Genomic DNA, 22,029 nt, shown 5'->3' with positions numbered 1-22,029 from the left:
TGCCCCCACAGCCTCACACAAAATGGCGCTCTGCCCCCACAGCCTCACACAAAATGGCGTTGTGCCCCCACAGCCTCACACAAAATGGCGCTCTGCCCCCACAGCCTCACACAAAATGGCGCTCTGCCCCCACAACAGACCATTTCCCTGGCTTGCCCTCACCCAGCATGGCAGACCGACACCCCCACCGTCCCCTGCCCTTGCCCAAGGTGTCGGCCTGTCCCCTCAGCCAGAACGGCCCCACGGGCCCAGCGAGGCGCAGCCGTGCCCGGGAGCCCCGGGGGAGCGGAGCAGAGCTGAGGGCACGCCCGAGCGCTGAGGGCTGCACTGCCGTGGGCACAACGGACGCCCGGGGCTTGCCGGATCCCAGGGTGTTGCCTCCATTCCTTTCTCCTATTTCTTCTTCTTTTTTTCTCCTACCTTCTTCTCCAAATACATTGTACAGCAAACTAAAAAATCCCAGGCAATGCCTTAATAAGTGCCCTGTTGTGTCTGGATAAATCAAAGTTTGGCCAAGTTAAAGTTCACCAAGTTCAGGTTTGTGAAGTGCTTTCCTTTGGGTGGTGTTTAAAATTTGCCGAGTACCTCACTGTGCCTTCATGCTCTGAAATTTGCAAGTCTGGCTGAGCTTCACACCCGCACAGCCATCCCCTCCCATCTCCCTGCATGACCCACAGGGAAGGACTGACAATTCTGCTTTATTCACCATTCTCTGCCTTCCACTCCTCTTTACCTGTAGCTGTGGAACAGTGTTTTGTCTCCACATTTATGTCAAACTAAGTAACAACAACACAACAATAATAATAACAATATTATTGGTAATAAAACTTTAAAAGTCACTGATGATTAAAGTTAAAATTATGATTAAGTTAAAATTATCTTACCATTAGAAGATTGTTTGTGAAGAGCTTTAAAACAAAACTGAGAAAGCCTGGAAAAGACAGCATTCTTCTGAAGAGCAGGCTGGCCCCCTGAAGGTGTGGGTGTCTCTAAGACCAGACCAGAGTATATCCAACCTGCCTTTTCCTTGTGCCCTCACGGAGGCTGGAGAAGGCTTGAGACAACCTGAAAAATCGTAAGTAAATGCTCCCCACTGTCTGTCCCCTACCCAGCCTTTCTCCAGGTCTCTTTTCCAGTGTTTGCCTATCAAACCCTCCCCGAGAGTGGGCATGTAACATATCTGCAGATGTAAACAAGCTGTGAAATCCTGCTGGGAGAGTGCATGAGCCACTGGGAGCTCAGCAAACAGAGTGGGGCCTGAGAGCTACACAGCATCCCCATGAGCCAGAGACCACTGTGCTGCTGCAGTGACACAACAAGTGGTGTGAGAGAGCAGACACGGAGCATTTCAGCAAAACATTCAGGAACGCAGCTAAATTGTGCCTGTTTTCTACCCCACTTGAAAGCCAACTTTTGCCCCCTATTAGATCAAAATATCAGATTCACTGGAAATGTACTCCCACCGGGTACTCTACAAACACTTACTCTCGTGGCACATTTATTTAACACACAGAGAACTGATCCACTGTTCTGCCTTGCAATGGTTACTTTCAAGGACTCCCATTCTGCCTGAGAGAGAACAGATATAAATAATTATAGAATAAAATGTTGTCAGAGAATAATGTTCTCTGGCTGCTTTGGTCCAATGAAAGCCAAAGCCACCATAAAACTTTCAGGGAAAAGGGCAATAATTAATTCTACGAGGATAACACTCTATCACACTGCTGCTATTATGCCACAATAAATTAAAATACCTGAGTCTCTCTGTATACAGTTTAACTTATATACCTAATTTTCGCCCTTTAAAAATTACCTTGGAAAATTAAATGTATCTCCTCAAAGGTATGAATTTTATAGATCACATTTTGGAGTATAATATCTCAATATGTTATTCTCATTTCTTTTAAGGACATCAATGGCACATTTTTTTAAAAAGTGAGAATTTAGAGAACGTCCAAGTTCCTGATTACTCACTGGATAGTGTGGATATGAAGAAAAGCTAGACAGATTTCTAAGGAATTAATTAGTCATCTTAAGGACCACACAGCATGAAAAATAACAGTGAGAATATTAAACACTTCTGTAGAAACACACCATTCTTTTGCAATTATTATTTACATGCAATTCTCCAAGTTCATTTCTGTGTCCTCCCCAGTATATTCATTCCAGAAGTAACTCTAAGAGCTGCCTGACTTGTTTCTGTGTTTTGTTAATGGCAGCGATATTCTGCTTTACATCTTTTAGTATGAAATTTGCTGGGGTTTGGCAGCATGTACCTGCAGTTAGCTGCCTTTTGAAAAGGTCAGGGGTTGCTGGAGTGCTGGACAGCTGTATTTCATTCAGACTTCTGTGTGCACTGATTTTAGGAATGCTCAGTTTTTTAGCCATAATCCATTTATATAAATGTAATTTCTGAGTTAAGTGACACACTGCTGAAAAGCAGGCTTATCTGAAATTTTACCAAAACACGATGTAGCCATTCAACAAATGAATCATCAATTTTACTTAACGTAATTCATCTTGAAGCTTCTATGTGTGTGTGCATTTTATCAATTACCACAGATCACCACAAACGTGCAGCCAGTCTGTGCATCCATCATCCATGCAGACACCTTGGAAAAGGGCAAACTTTGAAGCATGTCTCAAATGATATATGTATTGCGAGAAGAAATTCTGTTTCAGAAGCAAAATGTCATAAAACATCCCTGCACCAAAAATAATAGTAATGAAACAGTTTACTTGAGTTTGTTTAAAACAAACTAGGCCAAAATTGCTATTTGGATGCAAAAAAAGAGGCAGACCGCTTTTATGAATGCCATAAAAATAAACTATTTTAATAGGTACATAAATAAAAGGTTTAAAGTAGAATTTTTCCCCCAAACATCAAGATGGCCTAGCTTCTGTACAGAAACTGAACAATATTCATGGGACTCCTAAATTAAATAAACCCTTTGTTACATTCAAAACCACTGAAGGCAAATACATAAAGCAGTGACGCACCTGAACTGTTCTCCTTCCTCATCCTAGCAGTGTATACAGTATTTCCTTGGTTTACAGTACTCTGAGGATATGAATCTGTTAAATAAACTCTGAATGACAGGGTGGAAATAAAATTTTAAAAGTCAACATTAAAAGAACCCAAACAACCCTGGCACCCACAGGGGTACCTTGCATCAGCCAGGAAATTTTAATGGAAGAGAAATAAGGATTGTGCTGTAAAATAAATTATCTATTTTCCATATTGTTGTATAGTTATCTTAAAGTGTTTAAATATTACATTCACTTTGGTGATGTGTTTTTGTCTATGCCTGTAATAAATTACAGGAGGCGTGTGCTCACTAGTCATGTGTTTTTTACTGCAAATGGGGGGAGCTCAGCACATCTAGGAAATGTTAAAAATATTTCAGATTTAGTTAAGATGGACAAAATCTAATTTAAAGCAGCTTTCCTCCTATCATGCCCCCTCCCCAGCACCTCTACGAAGTTACCTGATGGCTTCAGTTTTTCTGTGTTGTATCAAAACATATCATAGGCTGATGACTAATGCTTACTGACACACAGAGGTTCTTGGGTTTTGTTTCTCCTTCCTCCCTCTGAGCTATCTGTCAGTTTGAGAACATCTGCCATTAATACCTCCATGCTCTCCAAAGATTCCAGCTAATTAAGGCAAGGAACCATCATTTGTCCATCAAAGCTACGTTTCCTGAAACAAGATGCTATCACTGTTGTTATCTGGAATGTGTCTGGTGATGGGTGAGGACCACTCATCCTGTGGAGGAGAAAGTCTGTCACATGGTCACTCAGAGTGCTAAGGTATCTTGTGCTGGTGAAATCAGACACAAAATTAAAAGATGACAACTTTCATTCATAGTGCAGAACTGGCATTTCTAGTCCATTCCATCAGAAGTTCAAGAAGTAGGGCCAGGCTGACTCAAGCCTGGCCAAGGAGCCTGCTTAGAGTTTACCCACCAGCAAGACGTGACCGGCAGTGAAACGACTGCCCCTTTTTCCGATTTGCTTTCTTCTTCTTCTTGATCTTCTTCTGCTTATTTGCACCTTTGCTTTTGTCTGATTTCTTTTTCTTTTCGTCCTCCTTAAACCACGGCCCCCAGACTCCTCCGTTGAGCTTGGGGTTACTGCGAGGGTCCTTGGGCGGGTAGCGGACGGGGACCGCGGTCTTGTTGAACTGCGAGAGCCTCCGCAGCAGCTGCTTCACCACCTCCGGGTGCCTGGCAGACAGGTCCACGCGCTCGTAGGGGTCGGCCGTGATGTTGAAGAGCCACACGGTTTTCCCGGCCGACCAGGAGACGCGCTCGTTGTGCCAGCGGTTGGGACCCGCGTTGCTGAAGGCCTGCGGAGGCACCCAGTCGCTGTAGCCCGGGTTTCCCGTCAGCAGTTTCCAGTGATTCACTCTGATGGCAGACTGGATGGCAGTGTTCCAGATCCCGTAGCCAGCGGCCCAGGAGCCGTTCTTGGCTTTGGTGTAGATCGGGTCGATGTTGTGCAGGATGTCCACCCGCGGGGAACGCCTGCCCTCGCTGATGGTCTCCCACACGTCGTAGCCATCCAGCTGGATGTCTTCATCGATCTGCCCCTCCGCCAGCGTGATCAGCGTGGGGAACCAGTCTGTGATGTGCACCAGCTCCTTGCATACAGACCCTTTGTTTTTCAGAAGGGGGCTGTGCACGAACCCGACAGCGCGGATGCCTCCTTCCCAATAGGTGCCTTTGCTTCCTCGAAGCGGCCAGTTACTGCCTCCGGCCATTGGTTGCCCACCGTTATCAGAAGAATAAATGATAATGCTGTTCTCGTAGTAGCCATACTTCCTCAGAGCGAGGGTCACGTTGTTTATGGCCTCATCCAAGCAGGCCAGCATGGCCGCGTACCGCCGCCTGTTGATGTTGTTTATCGAGCGATAATGCTCAAAATACCTTCCTGGTGCCTGAAGAGGCGAATGGACAGCTTGGTAGGCAATATACAGGAATATGGGTTTCCTGGGGTTATGAGAAGCCAGGATCTGCTGCACTTTCTGCGTGTACATCTGCGTGGAGTAGATGCCGTTGTCGTGGTCCCAGGCGGCGTTGTTGTTCTCGTACAGGTCGTAGCCGCATATCCCGGGGCTGTCGCACTTGAAGTGGGTGTAGTAGTCGCCGCTGCCCAGGAGCGAGCCGAAGAAGGAGTCGAACCCCCTCTGCGTGGGCATGCACTCCCTGCGGTAGAACCCCAGGTGCCACTTGCCCACCATGTGCGTGGAGTACCCAGCCTCCTTGAGCTTCTGAGGTAGCGTGACGTTATCCAGAGGTAAGCAGTTGGGCTGCGTCGGCCGGATGATGGAGTGCTGCAGTCCCGTGTGGATCTGGTACCTGGAGGTGGGAGGAGACAGGCATCAGCTGGTGGAGGAAATGCTCAGGTGTACGGACACCTTAACCCTAGCAGAAAATATCCCTATGCATGCCAAAGCCTTCTCTGGAAATATTGCAGAATGCCTGTGTGTGCTGCTTTCAAAAACCAGCTTGGTCACACCATCAAATCTGTCCTTGCCTCACTGAGGGATGAAACCTTTCCCTCCAAGATCCGAGCTACTCAAAATACCTACATATACAGGAGAACAGATACTTTGAGGCACCCTTCTTTCCTCCACATGTCTCCATTTAACAATGGCTATAGAAAATTATGTGGATAAATACAATTTTTACAGTGCCTCGTAATTTGCTAGTGGTGAACGTATCTACAGCATATAAAAATGCTGGGCTTTGAGCGTGTAAGAGCAGTATGTTTAAAGGATGGGATAATAAATTCTGCAGTGCACTACAGGCTATGTGTAAAGAATACATATGGCCTCCATATGATGAGAAAATGAATCCAGCACAGGCAGCAGTAAGTATCAAAAATGAAGGGCAAACGTATTTATACCAGTTTGACACTAAAAAAAGAGAATGTACTGGCAGATAGTAGACCAAAGACAACTTCTCCCTGAGTGTAAGAATAGGTTCAATTCTCAGCCATGCATAGAACAGCCAGGTCCACCAGTACTGCGTATCTCCCCCCAAACCGGTTCTTATTAATTTGTGGTAGCAGGAGCTGGGGCTTCTTGACACATTCTGCTGGTGTTGCCAATCTGATTGGCCTCCTGAGCAGTCTACAAAATTAAAACCATTAGGCTCTGCCTGTCCATAAATAACTGAAAGCCTGCTTTCATATGAGGGCTTCCTGGCCAAGATCTCCAAAGGCGCCATAGCTGTCTTTAATGGCTGGCAATGCGTATGGATTGTGCAACTCCCATTTAATTCTGGAGCTCATTTCCCTGGACCCAGAAGCTCCGGTCTCACTAACTGCCTGCAAAAGCTCTGGGTGTTGTGCTGCTCTGGACCCAGCGTGCTGCAGGGCTGCTGCTGCACTCTGCCCCCCCGGCCCCTCTGCACAGCATTGTCTCTGGGACCAGGCTGGGGACCTGGAGCCCTGCCACCCAATTGTCCCCAAACTCACAGGCTGGTGCTGACAACGCAGGAGATGCTGCAGGAGAGAGCTAAAACACACCCTGGAAAATATGGGTTTCTGGGATCTGCACTTCGCTTTTGTAGAAGAAATGACACACACACAAGTGCCACATCCTTCCCATGGTTCAGCTGCAATATTCTCCTCTTGAAACAGATAAACTACAACCAGGAAAGCCATGCAGTGCCCCATACTTCAGCTCATTCCATATTTGGGAATCCTCAGGGAACTGTGTCCACAAGGCATTTCATTTCCTTCCCCTTCTCTTTCCTCCGCCTTGTTAAATCCTTTCAGAAAATTCGCATTTTTTGATCCAACTGGTAAAGTTCTTGTCCCCTCTCGGCTATTTTAGTCAACAGTTTCTGCTTTCTTCACTCTGACAGCCTCCTTGATCATAACATCAGGTCCCAGTCCCAGCTGGGCCGTTCCTCCAAAATAAGCTGACTTTGCTGGAAGTCAGGATTTTCTTTGAAGGGACCTAGCTGGATCCTTCCACCACCCTTCTGCTCTGAAAACTGAGAAGCTGGGCCTGAGGGGAACAGGCCACAGAATCTGTAAAACACTGCAAAGCAATCTTCCTCTTGTAGGCAAATGTCTACACAGAAAGCACGATAGTCACACAATGTTAATTCCCACCAAGAATTCCTAACGCACCAGTAATCTCCCCAACGAGGGCTTTCCAACTAGAGATCCAAGCATGAAATTCCTACACTGTTGATCTGACAAATACTGAACCAAAAGCCTCAGTCACAGAGGAATTCAGCAGTGCACCTTGTTTCAGCAGTGCCCTCAGGAAGTGATTCAATATGCTGGTAACACTGCACATATAACATACATCCATCTGCATGCACATCTATTGCCTGCTGCTGCCTCTTTGCAGGAGATTTTGGTGTGTTTCCCAGATGTGTGTGCATCTGTGTGCTATTTTTGGCATGGCTGTGCTTTGGAATATACCTATAGGCACACAGACAAAGAGACACATTTTTATACTTGTATGTGTAAAGAAGAAGTCTGCAACCAATACATTTTAAAGCAAAATATTTCAAGTGTAGAAATGCTTCAAAGAAATATCAACCTCTGATTATCAGAAGACTGTTCACTATGACAAAAAAGGTCAAGATTTGTACACTTTCCTGCACCATACGCCTTTCTAATTGATCCATTATGTGCCAACATTACTTTTTCAGAAAAAGCATTTCATTTTCAAAGGACTTGCAGGGCATTCATAGAAAAGCAAAGCAATCTGAGCAAACGACAGTGATGAGATGGAAGCAAATGGCACTAACAGCAAAGTGTCTCAAAACAAGTGCTTTGAAACGGTTTCTAGACTGTACAAGAGGGGGAAAAAACCCAACAAAAACAACAGAACCAGGCAAAACACAAAGGGATTAGGAGGCAGATGTTGATTTTGAGGGTGCTCTCTAGCAGATACAATCATGAGCTCACCAACTGCCACAAAATGTGAGATACATCCCACATATTTCATGGCTTCCACTTTTTAGAATAAATTGGCTGAATGTAATCCCAAATGCAGAAAGCAAGTTAGGACTGTGAATAGTCTGGAATTCATTATTAGAATTTCAGCACTAGTAAGCAGTCAAATCTAAGCAAATGCTGACAGGCCACAGAATCTAATTTCATCGTTTTTTAGACTTTGACCTTCGTGGGCATTATTTACATATAGGCCATTAACTGCTAAGAGTCTGTATAAAGAGCAGGGGTTCAAGACTTGGGAACACTTTAGATGCATGTGCTATGCTCTCCTTCTCCCTGCTCCTCCAAGATTCTGGACCATAGATGTCTCCTTTAGAATACCTGAAATTTGCAATTTGCAGAACAAGGAACCAAGTAAAATCTGTGCGAAATGCTCAGCTAATAAGAAGCATATTGAAAATTAATTTCTCCTTACTATACAGGGATGGCTCTTTGTGCATTTTCTCCTCTTGTTTTTGTTTTCCTGGTGTGTTGTTCAGATGTTCACAGTAAACCCACTGTGCTAAGTGCTGCAGCCAAGGCAGATGCTCGGTGCTGGCTCACTGACACACTGAGCTGTTTTCTTGTTTGTAGGGGAAACTTTAAAGCAATGGCCTCCCTCTGGGAGCATCCCGATGACTTCATTGCCCTTTGCTTCTTGGATGCTCACAGAAATATTTCAGAGGGTTCTTAAAATAAATAAATAAGCAAATAAAACTCTCCTCCTGAGTGTGAGCTCATGACACCCCTTTCCAACACGAGCTCCCTTCCTGTTTTAATTTAGCCACAAAGCTCAGGCAGTGGCTTCACACCACTCCAGTCTCAAGGTGCAGAGGCCACTAAGCTGCTGAAGGTGAACTGCACACTGAGGTGCAGGAGTGTTATGGATGTAAACCACCACAGGCACGCTGAAGTCAGCGAGACCTGAGCTTGAGGAATGTGGTAACACTGGGAGGCTTCGTTTCCCCCTTCTGATGCCCTCAGTAGTGCTGCATTGGTTTCCAGCTCTCACTGCAGAGCAGCAGGTCAGTGACAGAATCTTTGCACACTTTTGCTGCTGTTCCCCCGCAGCACAGAGCAGGGCTGGGGGCCTGTGGAGGGAAAGGGATTCTCCTGGCACGCCCCACATTCCCTGCTCAGCCTCACAGAAATGAGGGCCAAACCAGCTTTCCTGAACAAACCTTTCCCTGAGGAGTTTTCTATTGAGTGTTTTCCCCCTTCAGTTCAGGGTGGGTTCTGCACCATGCTGAGGAAGAAGCCGGGATGTTTCTAATTTTGCAATGCGCATGTAGAACACTATTGATTTCAAGCTCTCACAATTTTCAAATACTCCATTAATTGTCTTCAAACTGAGATTCTTTTAAGGCTCACTGTAGATTAACAAAGAAGCTCAGTTGGAAGTTTCTAATTTCAGGAACTTTTGCTAGCATAGCTCTAGTTAGTACATGTGGAAAATGTATTTTTATTATGCTTGCATAGCTCAGATGTTGAAAAAAAATCTCAATTTAAAAATAATAAACTCTAGCCTAGGATTTAGAAAAAAATACTTTAAATTAAAAAACCCACGTTTGACAGCAGTTGTACAGAGAGTGACAGCACTGAGGTCTGCATGCTACATAAATTAAAGGGATCATTATTGATGATTGTGCATTTCCCTGTTAAAAATAATGAATTACAACAAGTAGATACCAGTCAAGAACATCAATTTAGGGGTTACTAAAGAACAGTCTTTGACATCTTATCTGAAACTATCTGTATAACACAGCAGCTAAAACAGAGGAATTCCAGGTGAGTAAAAAACAGAGAAATATGTGATTTTGGGGGCGCTCAGTCCTCAGAGGTACCAGTTGCTGGGGGGGGAAAAACCCCAAGATCCCACTTGTCACCAGCAAATCATCAGAGGCAGGACACAATCACCAGTGAGAGAAGCCAGATACAACAAAGACATTTTTATGGTGGACTGAGGCTTTAGCATGGAGGCCACAAGCCCCACATGTTTGAAAAAGCTGTCACTTTGGGCAGGGATGTTCACTCTGAGTCATCTCAAAGCTGTTTTCAGCTCTGTAGGGAGCAGTTCAGGAGCTCTTCCGAGTGCCAAGCTCCCCTGAGAGCCAAAGCAGCAGAGGCACCTCGGCACCCCTCAGGGCAGTTTGGTACCTGCTCTGGACAAGAGCAGGTTAAGCTAAATCCCATCCACCGCATTTCTTCAGTGTTTACAGTCTATGGCAACTGTGTGTAATCCCATGGGATACACTTCTAAATAGAAGTTTTCATGCAACACAGGGTCTATCCCAAGGAGCCCTGAGCCTACACTAGGTAAGTGTGTACATTACAGTTTTCAAAAACAGCAGAAAAATACAATTTCTATATTGAATCTATCATTCATTATCTATCATTTAACCATTTTTATCTTCTAGCTTACGACTTTGGGAATTTGAGAAAGGTGGATTATGAGTGGAAATAGATCAGAGAAGAAAATGCAACATTAAAAACGAAATACAAACTCCAAACCTTCACAGATTTTCACTGTGTCAGCCCACACAAATCAAACCTGAAGTGTTCACTCAGACATACACACATTTATTTCATCCTCAGCTCTATTCCTTGAATTTTTATGTGCTTATAAATCAGACTGAAAAAAGCATCTACTTCTAAACTAAGTGTTTGCATTAAAAAATCTAACTCACGTTATTTACTGTTTTATCACTCTGGCAATGTCAATGCATATATGTCATTTGGAAGATTCTGTATCTTGCCCTACTTTCAAGTTTTTCATTGTTGTTTTTAAATCAGTTAAGAATCTTCCATCAAATTCAGGAAAAGAAAAATAAAGTAGCAATTTCCTTGCAGACTAATAACGTTATCAGTGTTTCTCCCATGACCCTTCTCCAAGGACTCAGAGGAGCTGAGACATCCTTGTTTCACCAAATGCCATTTGGATTTTGATGCATGAACTCAACCTCAGAATCATTTTGAAATTCTGATCTCACACCAGCCTTGCCCTCTGGCCATTTAAATAACGTCCTTACACCCGATATTGTTTATATTGCGAAAGGGATTTTTATCACCTGGCACCTGTAATTGCTTGAAAACTGGGGAACCACGCCACAAAAAGCTGCTCTCCATAGCTCTCTATTCCAACAGTTTTACATCTCCAGGATATGCACCAGATCCTCTCTCTTTCATCTTCCCAACTCCTGCAGATGAAACTGGCACCCCAGGAGCGAGGCAGAGCTCAGTGAACAGCAGGAAAGCAACTGTTGTCTCCAGAGTTGTGAGCTCTAAAGGAAAACTATCTGACCGTGGGACCAAGCTGGGAGGGAAAAGGAACAGAAAGCTTCATCTGCGTTTCCTCAGGGCTACTCTCCCTGGTTCCAGAAGCTTGAACTTTAAATCACCCTCCAAATTAAGCTGCAATTAGTATTTTCATACACTAATTCCAAATTTTCCACCAAACATTATCAAACGGGCAGCCTATCTGCTACCAACCTTTCCTGTCACTGAGGCAATTTATCTGCTCCGATGGGAGGACAGCAAGGAGAAGGGAGAATGTGGGAGTTGGCAGCAGCTGCAATGCACGTGTGTTCATGCAGCTATTGTTTTCTTTGCTCCCAGTTTGCTGCAGCTGTGGAAACAGCACAACGTTTCCAGCTTTATCACTGTAATTCATTTAGGAAAAAGGGGAAAATGTGTGATTGCATAATCGGCGCTTGCGGTTTCATGTCTACATGGGAGTGACATGGAAAGAAAACAATCTGACCAAATGCTTTGCATGCCAACCACAAATGCAGACCTCGCCACCAAATTCTGGGCTCTCAGCAACAACAGATCCCAGCGGATGTGACACCTAATCACCATGTTACAAGGGAAAGAAACCTGAAGTGACTCTGTGATTAGTTAGAGATGAATTTCTAGTCCTGCTTTGGTCATTTTTGCAGGAGAAAAGGAGATAAATGGAGTCTAAAAATGTGCAGAAGAATCCCCCCTCAGGTACTCCCGAAGCGAGGCTGGAGTGGAACCAGCATGCCAGGACAGGGACACAGCACGTACCGGTTTGTAAAGGAGAGGTGCCTTCATTCCAGCCCCTGTTCTCTGCTGTGTTGGGGAGAACAGCACCCCAGAGGCTCCTAACATCCCAGAATAGTCACTGTTACAGACAGGGCAAACTTCGAGGTGTCTCATATTCTGTTTAAAAGAGTACTTTAATTGCTAATAACACGGGAGTTTTTACATGACCAAAAATATAAACCTGCCATGCACATGTGTGAAATATTTTCCACCTAATTCTGTGACAGTTTAGGAAAGTTGGTTCATCTTTGAATAGGAAGAATTTATTCAATGACTGCACGTAAGGGACGTCAAAGATATTCATTATATGGCTGCCTTTCATAAGAAGACATCTCTCATAAAAATGACATAGCTGATGGCAGCCCTTAAGGTAGCAGCCAAACAGTTATTGTCTTACATTACTCTCTAATTAAAGTACACGTTTTGAGCATTTAGTACCATTTCTGAATTAAAACTGTCCTTATCTATTATTCATACATCTGGCACTTAGAGCCTATATCAACTTAAATGCTATAAAATGACCTTGAATTGACAGCAAGGAAGACTGAGGGCAAAAAGACAAGATGTAAAATATAGGTTAACATCACAGGCTTATATGGTATCATACTATATGGTTAATTAAAGAACATTATGACATTGAAATGTGGTACTTCAGAGACATCTCAAGTGTTTTAGATACCTTCACAACATCTGAGCTTTGTGACAGCTGTAATTTTTTATTAACCACTGAACAACTACATAAACACACCATTTCTAAGAGTGACACTGGAGAACATCATAGTTCCACTGCTTTAGTGAGCATAAGTGTACCATAGGCCATTAAGTTTCATTTGAGTCCTTGGATAAATATTACAGACAGTAATTTAACACTGGAGATAAATTATTATTGTGAGAGTATGCTGATCAAGTGGTAACAGTCACAAGCTCTCTTTAGTATTTATAATATTCCCATTATCCTGCTCTGTGAGATGTCTCAAGCTCAACTGTCTCCAAGATTCTATCACAGGAGAGAGAATTCTGAGAGATTCTAGTGAATTCTGAGAATTCTAGAGATTCTGCCTGCCTTAATCAATAGGTATCTATTTAAATAAAAGTATAATTCCATCAATTTTAATTGAATAGGCTTCTAGGCAAATTTTTGCTTGAGTCCTCAAAGTATCAAAATAAGTCTATGAATTAATGCACCAAACTCCTTTTTTTCATGTGGAGGTTCATTGGAAATGCTGATTAATTAAGAAACATTGTTGGATGATTATTCCTGTTTCATCTCAACTTCATTATTCAATTTGTTCTACTTAATACATTCTATCACACATCGTCATTGTAGAACATGTACACAGGCATCAAAAGGAAATGATTATCTTCTCCTTCATCCCTGGTGTATGGCACAGCAGTCTGAGGCAGCAGGATTCCCGCTGTAGCTCTTTGGAGTTTAATCAGCCAGTGCATTGGACGCTGCTGCACACGCAATGAGGAGGTGCTGTTCAGAACTGAGTGACTCTCTCAGTCCAAAAGCCAAGTTTAGGTTTTACAGAGGCTGCGGTGCCCACCCAGACCCCTCATTTAGGGTCTCGTTCTTGGCAGCGAGAGAGCGATGCCCTCTGCTGCTGTCCCTGCAGCCATCCTGGGACAGACACCACCCACAACTGCTCCATGCCACTCCAGAGTACTTTTCCCTGAAAACCGACAGCCCTGATAATATGAAGAACAGCTTTATCTGGGAAAAAAAAACCCCAAACTCTAATTTGACTTTTCAACAATATTGCTGGTTTTCTGGGCTGACACTTACTGGCAACAGCAGCAGCACTGAATCATTAGTGAGAGGAATAACCTTGCCTTGAAAGGGAGGGAGGGCTGGCAGCCAAGAGATGCTGTCTTCTGGGTTCTGCATAGCTCTCAGCCTGAACAACCCCAGTGACCTCCAGCCCTTCTGTCACTCTGATATCAGTTTTGAGTCTGTTGTGTTGCTCATCCTTTGAGCAGGGATGGAACTATGCCTCTTGCACAACACAGCTAAAGCTCACAATGGGCTTCTTAGTCCTGATAAAAGAGGTGGCAGGATGCAAACCAGCCTCACCCCGGTGCTAAACCACTTAGTAACTGGACTTGTTAAAATACAGTGCTTACAAGCACCTGCTTATTTACAATGATTGCCAGCAGTCATGCATGAGCTCTGTCACATAGTGCTGGTTGCTGGATTTTCTTTCTATTTCCTGACTAACCTGAGAAATATAATATTAAAATCCCTTTTTCAGAACTCACCACAATATTCACATTCAGTTTTGATCAAGACAAAGGCACGGTGTGTGGTTCCCAAAAAAATAATGAAGATAATGAGGTACTGGGGCCCACACAACAGGTTCCTGACTGACACCACGGGGAAATGGAACATCTTTGTTTACTCACAGGGGAGATTCCACATGGAAAGGAGCTGCTTTCACTGCCAGTGTCTGAGTGGATGTAGGTGTGCTGTTGTAGCACAGGGAGAAGAGTGGGGAGCGGTGTTACAGGGCTGTCAGTCAGTCTGTGACAATTTTTAACTACCACATCAGAGGTAACACACACTACATAGTACAGCATTAAAAAAGGAAGCAAAACGTCTGTATTCAAAGCACCACATGTTGGAACTCAAAAGGAACAAAGCAACTTCAGCAGGTACGTGACCAGCTCACTGTGACCCACGGCTGGAAAAGACCTTTAGGATCGAGTCCAGCCAGTGACCTGACAATGCCAATTCCAGTGCTAAACCATGTCCCTAAGTGCCACACCTACACGTCTTTTAAATCTCTCAGGGGTGGTGACTTCAGCTTCAGGTGGTTCCAGAACTTGACAGTCCTTTGGGTGAAGACATTTTTCCTACTATCCAACCTAAGCCTTTCCTCGGCACAACTTGAGGCCTCTCCCTCTTGTCTGTCACTAATGGTACCTGATGAAGCTCTGTGGTACTTCACAGGTGTTTCTCTGCTCCTCTACCAATAGATTTGAGTTGCTGCCTTTGCTCCCTGCCCAAATTAGGCAAGGGCTAGGAGAAATGTAAGGCTTCTCTGTGGAGCAGGAATGTGATGGAATTGGAGAACTCTCCGTGTCCCATTTGATGGCTGCGAGATGCCACGGCACGGACACTGCAAGCCCCCTCACACCACCCTGCTGCACTTCTCCCCCTCCCTCAGCCTCCCCCACCAGAGAAAGGAACAAACTGGAGTTAATACACGACAGAGGTTAACAGCACATCTGTTTCTAGGCCACTGTGCAATGAATAATGAAGAGATTTGGAAAAACGCTTCTTTATTTCCCTCCTAAATCCGGCTTAGCAAAACAAGCAGTGCTCTCTTGGATGTCAGTGCCACACTCCCTAATCCCTCCTAACTCTAATTCACACTGCTCCTCGCTCACATCTTGCTTTGCTGCTCTCCAAAGGCCTAACAGGAACTGGGGCTGTGGTGCAACATCCCTGGAAATAAAATGGAGCATAAAATAGATGGCAGAATGGAAACAGGTGCCTTATTGCTGTTGGTCCTACAAAAACAGAGTCTCTTCCATGTCTAGCAATTATGTATAAAAGCCGACAAAGCATACAAAAAGTACTTGCTATAAAATGTTAAAGTACTAATGAAGCTGCGCCTTGTTTAAGATGCTAGTAGGTGATTTTGATCCCAGACAAAATACCACAAAAATGACTCATGTAACAGTGAGCTGGATCACAGTAAGTGAGGTGTAAATGGGACACACACAAAGTTTTCGAAGTGTGCATTCAACATATCCAGCAACTCCTAATACACTAATGGAACCTATGCAGAGATACCATCAGCACTGTATGCTGCCTTCTGTGGGGCTTTCTCCCCCTGTCTGAAAACCTTTATTTACGTAGAGTGATATTAGCATCACATACCCTGTGAGAAGGGATTTACGGGCAAACTCCCTCCAGAAAATGAAGAGCACTCATTAAAAATTGAAAAGAAAAGGTATAAGCAGTGATTCTTTGAGAAACACTAGTTGTTCAGGAGAAAGGGAAACACATTCAGCATTTATCAGTGTGTGATTCACTAAATAGCTATGGAGCTCTGACTTGAGAAGGTACCTTTTTATGGGTAGAGCTTCTACACCTGCTTAAATTCCTTGGTGACAGAAGAGCTTTCTTGAATGGATGGATCTGAACAACTGGCTGCTCTTGAACTGATGTTTAAGTGCACTTCCAAAGGAATTTCACAAACTAGTCTGTATTTTTTACAGCTAAAGACACAAATAGCAATTCTCAAAAAGGTCCCTAAACCTCCATGAAATCAACAGAAGTTACAGGAACTAACAAAAGACCACTGATTCCCAATCTGCATTATTAAGCTTCCTTTAAAAAAATATCTGGTCCCTCAAGATGAAAAGGACATGCTCTGTTTTCTCAGAGATGCATTATCTGAAATTATCACCATCACAGAAAAGCAGCTCCTACACATTTGGTCTCCAACCCCAAGGTTTCCGGTGGGAAACTGAGTTGGAAAAATATGACAGCAAGATCATAACCCATCCATTCTTCTGAAACACAGTTAACTCTGTGGAAAGTTACTCAAACTTGTGGCTTCCAAATCACTTACATCCTGCCCAGGTTGTGAAATTATGTATTTCAGTGGTTAATAATCCTGGCAGTAACATCAAAATTTACAAAATGGTGTAATGCTGAACAAAGCATCATCATTTAGAATCTGTTCTTGTTATTTTCAACATTCTTGTCTAGGTGGGAACAGAAATTTGGAAACTGTGGGGATTGTAAAGGGAAAAGAGGGAAGGAGAAGAGGGAAGACTCAGGCATGCTTTGCATCTGTCTTGAGTGAAAAAGGTAAATATTTCTTTGCTCTTCAGAAGCCAGGAAAATTAAAGGAGGAGCAAATCAGCCCCACAGCAATTCACAGACATTGTGTACAGCACCTGTGCTAAGACTGTACCACTATAACACAGAGAGGTGACGAGTGGTGACACCACCACAGAGCAGTGGCTGTGTTCAGGGGATGGGAACATGGCAGGAACATTGCTGGAACCACAGCATCTGCTCGGCCTTGTCTGCAGGAGGCTCTGCCACTCCCTAAACAAATCTGTGGGGTGCAGCTCCAATGGGTCACACAGGAGACAGGAGCCAGAGGAAGCTGTGACCCTGCAGGGAGCCTGTCAGCTCACCCGGTGACAACATTCTTATCTCTACTGTCCCATTAGTGACAGCAATTAGTACAGCATTAGTAACTTGTCCCACCAAACAGATAAATCAACACTCCTGGGTACAGCTGTACTAAGTCAGTGCACTAAGTCACTGCCAACTCTGTATATATTGTCAGAGCACTGGGTTTGTCTGGGATCACCTCACCAGGTTTCTCACAGGAGTGGGTGCACACTGTAAAACACATTTTCAACTTGCTCTACAAATGTGCCCCTGCAACTTAACCACACTGCTTTGGTTTTTCATGAACTCTCCCAGCTGGCTTATTCAATATTCAGCATTTAATGTATTTTGAATTCTGGTAACCTGGCTGCATGACTATAAAATTCCTCAACAATCCATTTCATGCCCAGCTTTTCACAAGCAGTGCTGGACAAACTGCAGGACCAACTTCTTTGCTATTATTTGTGTTAAAGTCAAGCATCTGCTTCTCAAACCCAGGCTTAAGTCTGTGTTCAAAAGCAAAATGCAGGGGAGGTGACTAAAGAGTCAGCAGCAGCAGAATGGGAGAGCAGCACAAGGTCTGTAAAGCCTCTGCCTGCATTCCTTGGAAGCCAAGAGTCTGGGATAAATATGCATTCTGGCTCTGACTTGGAAGTTTCTCCCATATAACCTACTCATACAATCTACTCCTATAATCTCTCTTCTATAACTTCTCATATAATGTACTTCCTCAAGATGGAAGCAGGGCTGAAAGTCACCTGGGGAAGCTGCAGCCACATCTCCTGGTACAGATGGTGACTGCTACATCACACTACAGAGAAATGGGGCAAAAGAAACAAGGGAAAGATGAAAAATCCATAAAAAACCACATCAGAATCAGAGTGGAACTTAGTGATTCCAACAGGGTTTCCTCTAACTAGTAACATAAACCAAAAGTTTAAATTAAGCCTTTCATTATTTTTTTGCATTTTCCTTTAAAACTTTCAAGCATAGTATTTTAGACACAGAGCCAATACAAGATCAGTATTTTAAAACCAAAAATACACTTAGCTAAAAATCCAGATAAATTCAAAAATCTGAATTACAATAGGCAACAACAGTGTTTTAAAGGACACCATGAGCCAGCTAACAGGCAACAAAATTTCCTCTCAAGTTTTTATTGCCTGGAAGTTCAGATTTGTTTTTCTGCTTAGAGGGGTTGTGGTGGTTTGGGGTGATTTTCTTTGAAACATCATTAGAATTTAAACCACCCAGTTTATTTTCTGATGTCGCTCTCCTCCTTCCCCTTTCCCCTTGCCATTACATTATTATACCAAAAACAAACCAACAAAAAAAAATCTTGTGGCAAACTGGTTTTCTGCAGTTGGTCACAGTGAGCATAGCTTGGACATGATGCATCCATCTAGGAACAATAGAATAGTAAAGAACTGAATTATTGGATTTGAAACAGCAGACATCCTAGGACAGCAGTGGAAAAGCTGGACACACTTTCTCTGGAAATATGTGAGTTCAGTTCAGTTGTGGGATGGGAGAGGAAGTTTTCTGCTGGCTCTTCATTTTTTTGGTATGTCACATAAGCTCCCTTTCCTCTTTACTTTTATAACAGCACATAAATATTTTATGAACTATGTGCCTTTGAACTGTGTTGCTCTGACCCATTGACTGATTCTCATTTGCCTCTCTGAAATTGCATCTCGAGTGCTTTGAGAAATGCATCATCCTGGGCTGTCATATAAAACCCAACATAAACCCCACAACAGTAATTCTGTTTGTTGCCAATGCTACAAGTCAACTCCAAGGACAGTAAATTTCCACTTAATGCTAATAGCAAGGTTGCAGGAGACATTGGCATTCTGATATATTAAAGGCATAAAGTGCAAACAGCTTTTAATTCATTCTTTATACGCTTTTAGCTAGCCACCCCCAAACAAAAAACAAGAAAAGGAAAAAGGGAAGAACAGCTCCGCTTTTGGTGTGGAGTAATGTAAATCCTGATTTTCACCAGCAAAATAATGGTTAGGTATGTCTATGGATCTTACTGCCTATCTGGAGCTATCTGTAGGTGCCAGTGATACCCAGGCTGTTCCAAGGCAAGCCCAGGCTAACATCTGGTGCTTCACAGAGTGCACAAGACTTCCTAGTGTTATGGAAAAATAAATGCCTAACGTAAGGCATTTAACACAGCCCATGGAGCTATCCCAGTCCAACACTGGTAAATAGCTCTGCATTGACTGCATCTTCTAGAACCCTCCAAACTCTTGCACTTCAGGAAAAATGCCTTTTTTTTTTCCTGCCCCCTCCCTTCTTCCCATCTGTCTTCATTCTCATTCCTATGGGATAAAGGATGAAACCCCATGCTTGAAAATACAACCAATTGCAGTTCTAGGATCTAAGCTGGAAGGCTTGGTTTGACAAGGAAATAGCCCCTTTTCTTCTGAGATAACCTGTGTTCCCTGTACAGGGTCTGAAATGGCTGTTCCAGCTCTTTCCCAGTTGGACTCCAAATTAAGATGTTAGCTTCACCACGATTTAGAGCACTTGCTTGGGAACAAACCTCATTTTTACTTCATTTGCTCCGGACAAATCTCTCATCATATGCCTTCTGAGCCTATAAATATCCTTTGCATCAGCCACATTTAAGGACTTTATGTGCTGGAATAAAAGCCTCTCTGGGTCACTGGGGCTCCTTACTGGGGCCATGGAATCACAGAATGATTTGGCTTGGAGGGGCCTTAAAGCTTATCCAGTTCCAAGCCCTCTGCAGTGGGCAGGGAACCTTCCACTAGAGCAGGTTGCTCCAAGACCATCCAAGCCCCATTATCACCTTTATTATAGATAATAATATAGCTCATACAGCTGCACATACTCTGCTGGTAAGAAACACAATACTGGAGCCAACAAAATAAAAAGCTTTGTATGCTGCCCATCCATTTGTTTTTCTTTTGCTTTCCTAGATGAAAACAACCATTTTTCTTTATTCCTGCCTTCCCTAGGGATGAAAAAAAAGAGAAGAAAATTCTCACTCTCTCCTTGAATCTGCAATTTCCGAGGTGTGTTACTGAGACAAGAAAATGCAACAACACAACAATCAACAAAGGTTAACATTTTCAAATGCCTGACTACTATGAAGCTCTTGATCAGCCTGTAGATACAAGAGATAGATTTGAATTAAGTGGTTAAACAAATAAGCACACTTTGCCTTCTAATAAACCCCCAAAATGCACACACATGCTCTCAGCAGACAGAATGATTTCTCCCACTCACTCCCTCAGGAATGTGCTTTAAAAATTCCATTTTCTCCCGCCTTAATAACTCCTACGTCAAAATTCTTCTCAATTATGACCATGGCTTCAGCTGAGTTTTAAAAGGCATTTGATGGCCTTTCTCTACCTGCAGGTACTTTCTTTTCTTGCAGGGAAGTGACAAAAATTGAACACTATGCCTGCACATTGCAGTTTTCAATCCTAAAGCAAGCTGGCAGCTGAAGCAGCAGAAAAAGCTTTAAGACCCAAGAAGTGGCAGTGTCCGTGGCTCAGGGACCTCCTCCGTGTTCGTGGTGACAATCACAGGTTACAGAATCACCTTTTCCTGATTTCCTGAGAATCACCTTTTCCAGGTTATAGAATCACCTTGGCTGAAGCTCAGGCTGGCCTCTTGCTTGCCTGGCATTATCGTCCACCCGCCCCAATTAAGACATGGTTCCTTTCTTCCCTCATTTCCTTAGATAACGGATTGATGAGGTGTGAATTCAGAACAAGTGCTACCAGCAAAGCACACAGCCTGGGCACGCTTGGCTTTTTCTGTACTAACAGCCCTAAATAGGTTAAATCCTCTCTGTCAGTGAAGGGAAGCAATCTGTTCTCTCCCTGCCGTGTTCCTGGCGTGCCAATCTCCAGTTGTACCACACAGACACAATCCCAACAGGGGACAGAAAAAGGGAAGGAACGCACAGCTCAGCTGCATTCAGAATTTCCTGTGTTGCTGTGGGTACATTTCTGTTTTGCATGTACTTCCTGTCTTCAAGCACCTACTCCTTACCTAAGTGGACTGTCTGGGTTTGTTTAGATTTATTTAACTAAGCAAATTATTTAAGGAAATCCACACTTTTATTTCTGTGAGGTATATCAAATTATAGCTTCAAGGGAATGACATTTTGTGCTTAATTAATTATTTCTGGTTTAACCATGGCAAAACTGTGTGCATTAAATAAAATCTTGTCAATATAAGCTTCACTGGCTCCTAAATTTAGGTACATCTAGATAACAAACGGAAGATGTATCAATGTAAAAATATGCTAATGGAAAATCACAGAATTGGAATAACGGAATCACAGAATGGTTTAGGTTGGAAGGAACCTTAAAAATCAGCTGGTTCCAATGCCCCTGGTATGGCAGGGCCTCCACAGTCAGAGACATTGAGCATGCTACATTCCTAGTCCCTGCTGCTAAAGGAGTGTCACTGGCTTGACAGGATAGAAAGTCAGAGGAAAACATGGAGCACATCTTCCCACACAGGTTACATACATTCACCCAGCACAGGGTGGGAGATGGAGTACACTCACTGGCTGTCTTTGGCAAAAAGAATAAATCTTTTTTAAAAAAAATTTAAAAAATTAAAAACTAAAATTACATTTTCTGAACCACAAGAACACTGAAATAAGTCTGTATTTATGCTGAGTTTTGTGGGGAGACAAATTGACTGCAATTAAAGCATTGCTGTGAAAGCCCAAGTTGCTGAAAGATTTCTTTAAAAAATATTTATGCAAGAAAATACTTTCAGTTTGGATCAGGGTACTACAGACAGACCAAGCTTCTCTATGGCATCAGCAGCTGATAAGCCTCGAGCAGACG

General features: G+C 43.4%; 1 protein-coding gene across 3 annotated transcripts in view; it reads right to left on the bottom strand.

Moving 5' to 3' along the window:
- Nucleotides 1-2,804: 2,804 nt before the first annotated feature.
- ARSJ (arylsulfatase family member J) overlaps nt 2,805-22,029 on the bottom strand; it is a 152,656-nt gene continuing 133,431 nt past the window's right edge. For 2 of the 3 annotated variants that reach the window (XR_008430516.1, XR_008430514.1), the window contains one exon: nt 5,276-5,363. Coding sequence is in view for 1 of the 3 variants with exons in the window: in XM_053940697.1 (XP_053796672.1) it covers nt 3,962-5,363 (1,402 nt within the window). In the remaining 2 variants the exon portion in view is untranslated. Of the gene's footprint in view, nt 5,364-22,029 lie in introns of all 3 variants that reach the window. The other variant, XM_053940697.1, reaches the window with a different exon arrangement.

Source organism: Vidua chalybeata, chromosome 4 (genome assembly GCF_026979565.1).
Source record: "Vidua chalybeata isolate OUT-0048 chromosome 4, bVidCha1 merged haplotype, whole genome shotgun sequence".
In the NCBI taxonomy this organism is placed as follows: domain Eukaryota; kingdom Metazoa; phylum Chordata; class Aves; order Passeriformes; family Viduidae; genus Vidua; species Vidua chalybeata.
This window is presented reverse-complemented; position numbering and strand designations above follow the sequence as displayed.